Source organism: Amaranthus tricolor, chromosome 10 (genome assembly GCF_026212465.1).
Source record: "Amaranthus tricolor cultivar Red isolate AtriRed21 chromosome 10, ASM2621246v1, whole genome shotgun sequence".
Lineage (NCBI taxonomy): Eukaryota > Viridiplantae > Streptophyta > Magnoliopsida > Caryophyllales > Amaranthaceae > Amaranthus > Amaranthus tricolor.
In genome coordinates, this window is record NC_080056.1 from 25,331,363 (window position 1) to 25,344,069 (window position 12,707).

The 12,707-nt window shown below is 38.5% G+C and overlaps 3 protein-coding genes and 2 pseudogenes across 3 annotated transcripts; 2 read left to right on the forward strand and 3 right to left on the reverse strand.

Moving 5' to 3' along the window:
• The first annotated feature begins 444 nt into the window (after positions 1-444).
• On the forward strand, positions 445-2,044 carry LOC130825368 (uncharacterized). Its single transcript, XM_057690548.1, has 2 exons — positions 445-1,716; positions 1,786-2,044. Exons 1-2 carry the CDS (start codon positions 449-451, stop codon positions 1,811-1,813), a joined length of 1,296 nt encoding a protein of 431 aa, XP_057546531.1. The 5' UTR covers positions 445-448; the 3' UTR covers positions 1,814-2,044.
• Positions 2,045-2,135: 91 nt separating this feature from the next.
• LOC130825369 (uncharacterized) lies at positions 2,136-3,386 on the forward strand. The gene is made up of 3 exons (XM_057690549.1): positions 2,136-2,259; positions 2,339-2,708; positions 2,784-3,386. The coding sequence occupies exons 2-3, from the start codon at positions 2,424-2,426 to the stop codon at positions 3,288-3,290; spliced, it is 792 nt and encodes a 263-aa protein (XP_057546532.1). The 5' UTR covers positions 2,136-2,259; positions 2,339-2,423; the 3' UTR covers positions 3,291-3,386.
• A 3,370-nt stretch (positions 3,387-6,756) lies between these two features.
• Positions 6,757-10,132, reverse strand: LOC130825370 (multiple C2 domain and transmembrane region protein 14). Its single transcript, XM_057690550.1, has one exon. The coding sequence runs from the start codon at positions 9,916-9,918 to the stop codon at positions 6,907-6,909; it is 3,012 nt and encodes a 1,003-aa protein (XP_057546533.1). The 5' UTR covers positions 9,919-10,132; the 3' UTR covers positions 6,757-6,906.
• Positions 10,133-11,857: 1,725 nt separating this feature from the next.
• Positions 11,858-11,978, reverse strand: LOC130826361 (5S ribosomal RNA; annotated as a pseudogene).
• Positions 11,979-12,525: 547 nt separating this feature from the next.
• LOC130826357 (5S ribosomal RNA) lies at positions 12,526-12,646 on the reverse strand (annotated as a pseudogene).
• Positions 12,647-12,707: the final 61 nt, after the last annotated feature.

Genomic DNA, 12,707 nt, shown 5'->3' on the forward strand with positions numbered 1-12,707 from the left:
TCCAGCAATAGAAACTTCCGTGTAATTGAGTCAGAGCCTTCAAAGTACGTTATCCAATGTACTAATGCGGAGGATAAAGGTTGTGAATGGAGGATGCGAGCTATTATGACCGCCACGAGATCATTTAAGATTTTACGATATAAGGGTCATAATCAAGATTGCTCAGCACATTACAGTGATGACCATCCTTACTTCTGATTTTGTTGCTGATCTTATCTTGGATATGATAAGAGTTGATCCAGCTTTCAAGGTGAAGTCAATTGTTAATTTTGTTAACAATAAATACAGATTTGTTATAACATTTAAGAGAGCTTGGTTGGCAAAAAATAAGGCTATAACAACAGTATTTGGGGATTGGGATAAGTCTTTCAAGGAGCTTCCAAGGTACATGCAGGCATTATTGCAATGTAATAGTGGAACAGTGGTGCAATGAGAGGTTCAACCGACAATGGATCCTACGAAAGTTATCTTTCATAGAATTTTTTGGGTTTTCGGACCATCCATTAAAGGTTTTCCCTACTGTCGCCCCCTTATTTCCAAAGATGGTACACATTTGTACGGAAAGTACAAAGGCACACCTATGATTGCTATGTCGATAGATACAAATTCTCAGTTGTTCCCACTTGCCTTTGCCATTGTCGAAGGAGAAAGCAACGACACATGGAGTTGGTTTTTGGATTGTATAAGGCAGTATGTGACTAAAAGGGATGGCTTATGTGTCATATCTGATCGTCATAAGGGAATTTTGCATGCAATGAATAGAGTTGGAAAAGGGTGGGAAGAGCCATATGCATTCCATCGTTTTTGTAAACGCCATCTTGCTTCGAATGTGCATAAGAAGTTCAAGAACATAACAGTTAAAAACTTATTTGGAAAAGCTTCTGAACAAATAAAGATTCGGAAATATAATTTCTATATGAATCACCTTAAAGAGTTTAATGAGGACGCGTACAAGTACTTAGTGGATGGTTCTATTCCTAAGCGCCAGTGGAATTTGATTCATGATGGTGGGCATCGCTATGGAGTGAGAACTACAAACATGTCTGAAGCGTTCAATGGCGTAATGAAGGGGGCTAGGTGTCTCCCAATCACTTCATTAGTTAGGATGACATTCAACCGAGTTAACGAATACTTTGCCAAGAGGAGGGATTTAGGGAGAACAAGATTAGAAAATGGACATGTGTATGCTAAGAAACCTACTGATACGATTAATAAGAATTTTAAAAAAGCTCGCTTTCATGATGTTAGGGTATACGACACAGTACGTGGGATATTTGAGGTGACTACTGGTCGAGGCAACAGGATAGCAGGAAAAGGTGGAAAATGTTACATGGTTGACCTCACTTCAACTTCATGCTCTTGTCAGAAACCAACCATGTTCAAGTTACCATGCTCACATGTTCTTGCAGTATGTCGTGCTCGTAACATTTCATATGATGCTTTTGTGGACCCTTCATTTCGCACTACAGAATACGTGTCCACATATAAGAAGACCTTCATACCTGTTCCAGACATGTTCACTTGTGATCCTTGGAATGGTCCCACAGTTTTTCCAGATCCATCAACTAAGCGTGGAAAGGGACGTCCGCGATCAACTCGCATAAGAAATGAAATGGTTGCACCGGTTACGTGTCCTCGGAACACATGTAGCGTTTGTGGAGTTGTTGGTCATAATAAGAAAACATGTCCTCGTAGGATTAGTGAAAGCTCAACTAGGTATGTTGTTTTACTTGTATGCTAGTTTATCATTATGTTGAGTATAATAAAAATATATATATGTAACAGGAATAATGATGATGTCGGGCCCTGTTGATCCATCAGTACTTAAGCTTTAGGCGAACCATCGGAGCGTACGTGCATGGGAGGGGTCAACTACCCAGTTGGTGACTCGTCATCATTACCAGGCGAGTACGAGGGATTGGCAGGTTGATGAGAGAGTATTAGAGTTAGTTGATATAGCTGGTTTCATGTATATACATCGTTTGTTGGGCGGCGGTTTGGAGCTCGATCGAGCTCTGATCACTGCATTAGTTTAGAGATGGAGACAAGAGACTCACACCTTTCATCTTACCGTTGGGGAGGCGAGTATTACTCTACCGGACACTGCAGTTAACTGGGACTGCCCATTGATGGACATGCAGTTATTGGACATGGTGAGGGAGAGTGGACAGCTGGCTTCGAGTACATCTTTCCCGGTCACACTCTCCACATACTCTAGTCTACTATCGGGACTCCCTGGATCGACAGAGAGACAATCAGGTAATATGCCGTAAGTAATAATTTTGATAATTTAGAATCATACAAGTAAAATTACTAAGCTTATTTATTTCTTTGACAGATGACATGGCAACCAGGCCATATGGCGATCCCGGTGTCCCCTAATTTGCTTTGACATAGTAGAGTTCCATTTGCCGGATCGTGTCATGCGCCAGTTCGGATTGGAGCAGCTTATTCCGGATGCTTGTGACACCCAAGCTACACTACATGCCATTGATCAGAGGACTACCGACAAGAACTTCCTTGTTCGATATCGATTGCACGTTGATGCATGGAATGCTCGAGAAAGCGTGATCGTTCAAGGGGAAAACTACACTGGTCAAAGCTTAGGTATGTACATGGCGTGGTACAGGCAGATCACGATATTGCGCCTCACGAACCCAACATCTGCACAACCATCATCGCACTATCATCCTACTGCTACAATATTGGTAAGCTTTCTTTCAACGTTCAACACAATTAGCTCGTAACATGTAATGCTTATAAAACTTATTATTCATATCCAGGCTGAGCGCATAAGATCAGTTCTAGTACAGTGTAGTGACGCAACACAAGGTGCCTCTGCGTTGCCTGTTGATGTGGGGTATCGCCTATGTACTCAGACATTAGGCTCCATCAACATGTCGTTGACTGAGGCCTTATGTTTGACGGGGTATGATTATCTTATTCCCACTCGTCCCACTACCATTGATGATGACACGTTGCACACTCCTTCCACTTCGGGTTCTCGTCACAGAGGTAGTTCTTCAAGAGGTTCATCAAGAGGATCCGGTCGTTCATCTTCTCGAGGTCGATCCTCAGAATCTCCATCAACCTCTACAGGCGCTATGTCGCCATTTGTTCCCCCAGGCCCATTGTTCACTCCTCCACATCCATCGCCTCCTAACCGGATCTTGACGTATCAACGTGCTAGTCAACGACGAGCGCCTATTCTTGAAGTCATCACAGAGGCTGAGGAGTCCACATCGACCTCTACGACTGATGCACGCACCAAACGGGGTCGGGGAGTCTAGATTAGTTGACTTGTGATGTTTATTGTACATATTCAACTTATGTATTATTTTGGATGGTCATTATGTAATATATATGCGCTCTTTTCATTTGTCATGACTATTGAAGGATCTTGTTGGTTCATTTGTTAAGTAATATGAAGTATTAAATTATTTTAATGCAAGGTATGAAATGTTTAATGTTCAAGAGTTTGACGGATATAGGCTGCATCATAAACCGTTATTTAAGGTGGCGGTTTTTGTTATTTTAAAAATTTTTAAAAAAACATTTAAGGTGAACCGCCATTTAATGTGGCGGTTTTAGCAATTTCAAAAAATAATAAAATAAAAGTGAACCGCCATTTAAGGTGCCAGTTTTATTAATTTCAAAAAAAAAAATTAATTAAGGTGAACCGCCATTTAAGGTGGCGGTTTTATTAATTTCAAAAAAAAAATTAAATAAAACCGCTATGTGAGGTAGCGGTTTAGGGCAAGACATAAACCGCCATTTACAGTGGCGGTTTTGTATCAGTTCAAAAAAAAAAATTCTCTGTCCTACGTGGACTGTATTGAGGGAATTAATTTTCCCTTAGATGCAAAATGGGAAATTCTTCTAAGTTTGACATTATTTGAGGAAAAGATTCTTAATCGGAAGATGGTCATAAATAAAGGTCGAGAAACGTCCCTTTGTAAAATTATGTGGCAGTCAAAAAATTAGTTAAAATTTTCAACTCTTTAGAAAATGGTCGGAGTTTAGTCAAAACAATCAAGAAGACAAGATAGGTCGGAAAATAGTCGATAATGACAAACAAATTTGGGGTAGTCAGAGAATATTAGTAGTGTCTTCGCTCTTCGGTACTAGAGATCAAGATTCTTTGCCATTGTCGTTAATATATATCTTCAACCGCAGTTGGACAAGCGTGAACCTATGTCGAAGATATTTTGGATGTCCTATATACAATGTGAATGAGAAATGGAAGTGGTGCTCCTAGTTTTGGTGGGTTAATCAAAACTTGACCAACCAACAAAAAAGTTTCATCCTTAAGCTTAGAAGGATGAGAACGAGAAGTTAATGTTGACAATATCAAACAAAAGTTAACCAAACAAACAAAAAGTCGTTGACAATTCATGTTGAAAGGTAGATGTGGAAGATGAGATAAAATCGCAGGGGAAGAATTAGAATCAATATTAAATTATATCACCATTGTATAAACATTACGATATAGTATGCATTATAGTATTGTTGGTTTTGTTTTATAGAAATTATTATTATTATTTGCTTTGGTTTTCTTATTATTGCTGGTTTTGATTTTTATAGAGAGAAGGGAAAAAATATTGTTAGAGAGTGTTGGCATTGGTGCACCACCCTCACACAACAAGCAAACTTTTAATCCACCCTTAAAAGATCATCATCTCTAGTTCAAGTCTTTATCTAACTTTTAATTTTATTTACAAGCTTTAATTTTATTTATGTTATGAGTCTTTGAGTCGAACATTATAAGTTAGTTGTTTAGTTTGTTTAGTTTGAAGTTTAGATTTTTTTTAATTTTATTTTATCTAACTTAGGAACGCATGGTATGTATGTAAACAAAATGTGCATGTAAGCATTAAGAAGTCTAAGGTCGAGGAAGGCGTCAATAGAAGAAGCAAATCAGTCTAAGAATACCGTCTAAGAGTGGCGCCTAAATAGCTAAACATCAAGAGGAATTAATTGCTTTAATCTTGCACAAAGTTGGTTGAAGATTCAAGGTAAAAACTCAAAAATCAACCTCCATATTGGCCACCCACTACTTACCCAAATCGTCCACTCCCTTACCTTTTTATTTTAAGTCCAAGTTAGCTAAGTTAGTTATCTTTTGTTGTAACTATAGAGGTTATTAGTGGAATAGAAGTTACTAGGAGTTGCTGGTAGTTACTAGGAAGTTACTAGTAGTTATTTGTAGTCAATAGTGGTGGAAGTCATGGGCGGTAATTACTTAAGGAGTTGCACAACATTGAGGGAATTTACTTCTCATAAATTGAGTGTGTGGACTGGCGGTTACATGGAGGTTACAACCGCCATATATGGTAACCACCAGCCGATTATTGCTCACGGTTTTCCTTAGGAGTTTAGTAGTTATTTTTAGTTTCTGCTTTTACTTATACTTCAATATATATTAGTTAGTACTTTATTCAAGTTTTAATGAATTTATGATAAACAAATACCTGAAGCATTCTTATTTCAAACTCTCATTGTTCGTATGATTCTTGGATCGGAATTATATTTGCCAAAATTCTTATGCTTAGTGTAATTGGCGAATCTGGTGCCTTAAGAGCCTCCTTACTTGCTACATGGATTTATAGTGAGTTTTGAGTTACCCATTTATCTTTCTTTGCTTGTTGTTCAAAAATATCAACAAAAAAAAACAAAAAATTTGCTCTATTGTTCCTTCAATTCTTCATTGTTTCTAGCTTGTAAGAATCCCTAGGGTGTAGGTGATGTTACAACAGAGAGGTATGTTCATTTTAGATGGTGTTTGACGAGAAATAAGAGAAGAAACGGCCGAAAAAATAACCCATTTTGTTGATTGGAGTAATGAGATGCACATGAGTTTTAACCACATGAGCCAAACTCTTTTTTATTCTATCATCATCCTCACCCACAATCATCATCATCACCCAAATCAATGAAATCTAAAAACTTTCTCCACCTACTCTTTATTCTATTTCCATAAATTATGTGAGCAATAATATGTTTAGGAAACTTTCCTCTCAATTCCGTAGCAGCAATAATATTACTGATATTATTGGCGATTTTAGGTAGAATTGTTGGCATTGTATAAGAATTTATCAGTCTAGGTGAATTGTCATAGTCTTTGAAAATATAATTTTGTGGCATTGTAACTGAAATTTTGATTTTTTGAAGTATTACTTTGATAAAAAAGTGCTTATTTTCTAACATTCTTTTCTAAATCATTAAATGCAATGAATATACTTATAAATTCTTTGTGTAGGACTTCAAAATTTTAAAAAATTAAAAGAAAATGGCTAATTTTTTTCCTATGAATGTTAAATTAAATGTCTAGAGAACACTAAAACACATACACATTATACAAGCATGAACTTTTGATAGCCAAATCTTCCATCTCGACTTTTGTTCTCTTAATTTTCAAAGGGAATTCAATTCTAAGGTTACTCTGCTTTTGTTCGATTTTGACTATTTTGAACAAAAAAATCAATAATTTGAACCACAATTGAAGTGTTCAAGTGTCATACTCATACTCATATCCAAGTGTCAAGACTTTGATACGGATACTTAAGGACTTGGGGTGATGTTATTAGGTCTCAAAACTTTAACCTATCCGAAATGTTCATACTTTATTGTAAAAACAGCTAACATATATAATAAATACAACTTTGTTTCTGCTTTTATACCTCAAGTCTCCAGAGTAATAGTATATACAATTCAACAATGATATATCATCATCTTTGGCCAATTTGAATGCACTCAACTTTTAAATTAAATGAATGTTGATTCTCCAGCTATATTGACAAATTAAAGTTTGACTATAAGAATAAACAATGTGGTAAATTCTTTAATACGATAAATATATTGAACGTAACTAAATTAATTGAGTCCCTTAACCGCATCATTACAACGTCAAAGAATTTGGTCAGAAAGAACGGGCAGACGTCGAAAAAAGTTGGCGGGTACAGAGGGCATGTCATCCCTAAACTTGGGATGCCTTAAATAATAGAAAGCTAATCCTAACATAAAAGCCTTAAATGGCACCATATAGAATGCCAATGATGCTACCAAGCAAAATGCTAAAAATATTCCTGTAGCTCTTGGATCCCTCCAATTATACAAAGCTTCTACTCTCTCCCATTGGGCTGCCATGTCTCCTAAAAACAGTTGAGCTCTTCCTGCCAAGGCTCGAAGCCTATCGTACCTTATCCTAACAACATCGGGTGATCGTGTAGTCGGTAAGCCATCAAACTCCTCATCGAGCTCATCATTGGTAACCACATCGACACAAGATATGCGAGGATCCATGCTAAGAGGGACCTTTTTACGATATCTAATCTGAAAGGCTAGGATTAAAAACGCATACATAAAGATAGTTGGTAGCACAAGGTGTGGGCATAGGACGATTGCTATAATTATAATGTGGACTAGGATCGTAGTTGGTGGATGAGCCCATGTTCTAATTCCGTTGAGCCATCGAGCCAAAGTGGCTACTTTAGATAGCCCACTGACTACCCTGAACCAATTCACCTTGCTCTTTCTCATGCTCCAAATGTGAGTGTCTGAATCAAGCATGTATTGGACCACTTCTAGCCCCAAAGGTGGCTCCGACCGAGCTAGCTTAGCTGTCACAATTCTCATTGCCGTGTGCCTTAAAATGTCTTGTTGAGCTCTACCTAATGGACATACATAGTGCATTCTAGGTAACATTGGGCTTGAGTATGCTTGTAGAAGACTTATCCATGATGAGCAAGTGAACCTTAAACTTATCTCTATCTCACCCATTCTTCGAGCCCCACCCGGAAGCAATACAGTAAGCGAGTAAGTATTAAGGTAAATGCGATTTGTATCCAGGGCTGATAAACGTACTCGTAGCTTCCCCATACGAATATCCTTCCTTGGTTTGCAAGTTTCATCCTTATGGTACCGCCCATTATCAAACAACCCAATAGTAAGAACTGTACATGGATCATACACATCCCATGTATACTGCTCATTCCAAAGTGGATTGAACCGATCAAGTATAGTACGGGTACGAACCCATTTTGGACCATATTTCGCCACCACATAAGCATCTGTTGTACCACGGGTCCCATCTCTAGTTTTTACGGGTAAAAGAATGTTTGCCCCACGGATACCAACCTCAAGCAATCCAATGGGAGGTTTGGCAAGTTGCTTAGCCGAGGCTCGAACATCGCTGGTCACATGAGCTGCCTCATCAAGCACATGATAACCACCCTCAATACAAGTTCGAATGTGTATCCTCCCAGCATAAGACTTGCTCTTCTCATCCTCCCCAACCAAATTAAACCACCTTGACTTGGTTTGTGCTCGGTCATCACTCCTCCGTTCGATGCTTGCCACGCGTACCTTAACCAATCCAATAGATTTTCCACTTACAATATCCTCAACGGTAACCACCAAAAAGGGCTCAAAAGGCTCTGCTGCCACAAACACCAAATCTTCATTCCACGTAGGATTAGAGGACCCTATTCGACCTGTCTTAAAAACTTGAGCTCCAAGTTGAGCCTTTACATAAAGCTCCAGAGCTCGAGTTTTTGGTTCGGGTGACACCGAACCTATCTGTAAATCTTGGGTTTGAATAATCGTTAACCGTAAATACCACAACTTCGGAGAAAGATAAACCTTGGCTCGGGTCTCCGGAATCAACCCACCCGAATCCGATTGCCAAGCCTCTTGGAATGCTTCATCAGCTTGGGTTCCAACCCAAACCGCAACCATAACATCAGCACCACCAACTTCAGAACCTGTTTCAAGAGTATACCATTGAGGAGCTAAAGGACTATCAGGTGGTAAGCGTTTTGGTACCTCCTGTAAGTCAAACGACACAATACCAAGACATTTCTCCTCAATTTTTGAACCTTCTTGCTCTTCCTTTTTCTTCTCTGTCCAAACTGATACTTCCAGAGAACTCGAATTTAACCCTTCTTTATCAAAAGCAAAAACTTGATCCCAATCTTTATTATTCTTCTCCGACGTCGTTTTTATGCTATGAGTTCCAATCACCAATTTAGCAAAACTCATCGCATCAACTTCTGGATTCGAATGTTTCGCTTTTACAACACGAACGTACAAAAATGGCATCCGATCTACTAAATCATACCCTGTTCCACTCCTCCGGTCTGAACCGGAAACAGATCGGATCTCTAAATCACTTCTGGTATTAGTAGTAGTGATTATGTTATCATTATCAACAGTATTGTTACTACTATTATTATTTGTTGTCGAAACTTCTAGATTCTTGTTTTCATCCTCCTTCTCATTTTCTAGAGGTTTAACCTCTGCGACAGCATTTGGTGGTGGTGGAGGTGCTGGAGTTTCTTTATTCGTCTCTTCTTGAGGTGCTGGAAGTGGATGATTGTCCTCCGGCGGCTTTTCTTCGACTTTTTCTTTCACTTCTTCTGTTTTACTCTCCTCTTCTTTTTTCTCTTCCACAGCAACCTCTGTTTTCTTCTCTTCTTCCTTCTTCTCATCTGGTTTCTTCTCCTCTTCCACAGGCGGATCCTCGTACCAAACCTTAAGCCCGATCTCCCCTTTAATCTGAGAAAACACACTCCGCTTCTCCAATGGATGGTAAATTAAGGTTTCTGACCCTAATTTAGCAAAACATGATCCAGAAATCTTAACTTTACCGAGGAAATTAGTGCGTTTCCCGGTCTTCTTGTCATTATACACATTCAGCTCTAATATTTCGGAATTCATAGATTCAACATTGTGTACAAAGAATTCAAGCTTCTCATCCCATTGAGGGTTGAGATCACGAGAAATTGTCTTAGTACGACGTCGTTGGCCGTCAAAATCCACCATTACAAATGCACTGGCGGTTCCGTGGCCATCTTTAGGCATCAAATTCTTGGCATTACAGACTTCAACTAGTAGTTTCCGACCGTTAGAGTCAGCCATTTTGAGTGTGTAAGTTGAAGAATGTGAGAAATGAAATCAAAATCAAAGAGAGATAAAAGTAGGAATTTATTAGTGGGATTGAACAGTAGAGTTGAGGAAAAGTTAAAGGTAGAATAGCATTTATATACGGGGAGCGGGTAACGGTAAAAAGGATGACGATACATCAGCTGAGTGTGGGCCATGTGGAAATTAATAAGAGTATTATTATATTATTTGGAACGGAAACTAAAATTTTGGTTAGAGAAGAGAGCGAAAATGATGCGTTTCAGTGAATCAGCATTGTTGGTGCTGAATCTGATGTCTGAATTCTGATACTTGCTAAAATATTTGTGTCTTTTAACTGTGTTACTGCCACTCTGCTGCGTGTTTATTTTAAGTTGAATGTTGTTTTTATTTTTATGTGTTTACTTTATTCATTTTTCGTTAATTGAGATAAATTTGTAATAGTATTGTTTTTAATAAACAATCAGATCGTTAATGTAAGAGGGAAATGAATTGTAGTTGGTGACAGGTGAAAATAATAGAGAAGTGTGTGTGTGTGTGTGTGGGGTGGCGGGGAAGGGATTTGTGTTTGTGGTGTGTAGAATCTTGGGAATTGAAAATTAACATGTAGTGGGGAGAATCTACTAATGTAGTTCAACGGCTACTCTGGTAACTACTACCAGTATCAGGCTTTATTATTTTTCCACATCTTTTACATTGCATAGTCAATTTTTTTTTTTTTGAAGCGGCACACTACGTATGCGGTCTCTTATCTTATCAAATTTCATTATATTTTTATATATTTTTATTAACAATAATACGATAATACGAATGAAAATGTTAATGTGTTATAAATTTATGAAAAGTAAAAAGGTTGAAGATGTATAAGTAGTAGTATCCAGCATCGTTATCATATCGAATTTCATGATGATAATTTCATTTTAAATAATTTCTTATGTTTTGTGCTGACGTTATTGATATTGGACTGTGTGGAATAGCCCATGATAAAAGTGACTACCTTTTACAACAGATAAACACTAATTAGCAAGAAAAAAATGTACATGATACATCATTTTCTAACAATTAGTTAGTCTTATACATATTCAATACTCTCTTCTATTCAGCCTAATTGTCCCATTTATTTTTGAGCACTATTCACTTATCACTTTTGATTTGTATTTTACTCTTAATCTTTAAGTTAAAACATAGTCGTGGGATCTTGTTTGATTCGTCTCAATACAAGGATTATTATCCAAATCTCAAAAATCCGCAATCGAGACCCGCCGATAGTTAAAGCCCGCCGAACTTGCAACTAAAATGTGAAAAAATGTCTAACAAATCCGTGCAGACACATGGAAATCAGGAGGCCATCCATGCCAGGCATGCTTCCACTAGAGAGTTCCGATGGGATCCGGTGCAATTTTTTCTTGCATGAACGAACCGATGCACTCTTCGCAACAATTCGTTCATATGTGTATCGACACATCTCAACGCATCCTAATTTTCTGCACCCGTAAATGAGAGGTCGGGACCCAATTGCGTCTCATATTTTTATAAATTAATGTATTCCCGAACATTATATTATCAAACTCACTAAAATCACTTTTGCTCCAAAATAGCGCTCTGTATCCGCGAGGAAAAAAAACACTTGGAAATCAGGAGGTCATCCATGCTAGGCACGCTTCCACTAGGGAGTTCTGATGGGATCCGGTGCAATTTGTGCTTGCATGAACGCACCGATGCACTCTTTGAAACAATTCGTTCGTATGCGTATCGACCCATCTCAAGGGATCCTAATTTTCTGCACCCGTAAATTCGAGGTCGGGATCTGATTGTGTCATATTTTTATAAATTAATTTATTCCCGAACATTATATTATCAAACTCACTAAAATCACTTTTGCTCAAACATAGCGCTGTGTATTCGCGAGGAAAAAAAAATGAAAGAGCGGAAAAATGAGGTGCGACACGAGGACCCCACAGGAGGCCATCCATCCCAATACTACTCTCTCCCAAGCACGCTTAGCTGCAGAGTTCTAATGGGAGCTGGTGCATTAGAGTGCTAGTATGATCACACCCATTAACTCATTGTAACAATCCGTTTATATGCGCATTGCCCCGCAGCAAAAACTCTAAACGTTCCAAAGCTCGAAAATCTGCAATCAAAACCCCAATTTCGAGTCTTCTTCTTCTTCCCAATGACTCTTTTCCCCATCCCGATATTTTCCAATTCAAAAAAGACACCGCCGATAGTTAAAGCCCGTCGAACTTGCAACGAAAATGTAAAAAAATGTCTAAGAAACCCGCACGACACATGGAAATCAGGAGGCCATCCAAGCCAGGCACGCTTCCACTAGGGAGTTTCGATGGGACTCGGTGCAATTTCTACTTGCATGAACGTACCGATGCACTCTTTGCAACAGTTCGTTCGTATGCGTATCGACCCATCTCAAGGGATCCTAATTTTCTACGCTCGTAAATTCGAGGTCGGGACCCGATTGCGGCTCATATTTTTATAAATTAATTTATCCCCAAACATTATATTATCAAACTCACTAAAATCACTTTTGCTCAAAAATAGCGTTGTGTGTTTGCGAGGGAAAAAAAAATAAAAGAGCGCAAAAAAGAGGTGCGACACGAGGACGTCAATGGAGGCCACCCATCCCAGTACTACTCTCGCCCAAGCACACTTAGCTGCAGAGTTCTAATGGGATTTGATGCATTAGAGTGCTGGTATGATCGCACCTATTAACTCATTGTAACAATCCGTTTATATGCGCATTGCCCTGTAGCAAAAACTGCAAACAT

Coding starts and splice junctions, on each gene's coding strand:
- LOC130825368 (XM_057690548.1), top strand. CDS start 449: ATGGATCCTACGAAAGTTATCTTTCATAGAATTTTTTGGGTTTTCGGA. Junction 1,717..1,785: donor ATTAGTGAAAGCTCAACTAG/GTATGTTGTTTT, acceptor TATATGTAACAG/GAATAATGATGATGTCGGGC.
- LOC130825369 (XM_057690549.1), top strand. CDS start 2,424: ATGCGCCAGTTCGGATTGGAGCAGCTTATTCCGGATGCTTGTGACACC. Junction 2,709..2,783: donor ATCCTACTGCTACAATATTG/GTAAGCTTTCTT, acceptor ATTCATATCCAG/GCTGAGCGCATAAGATCAGT.
- LOC130825370 (XM_057690550.1), bottom strand. CDS start 9,918: ATGGCTGACTCTAACGGTCGGAAACTACTAGTTGAAGTCTGTAATGCC.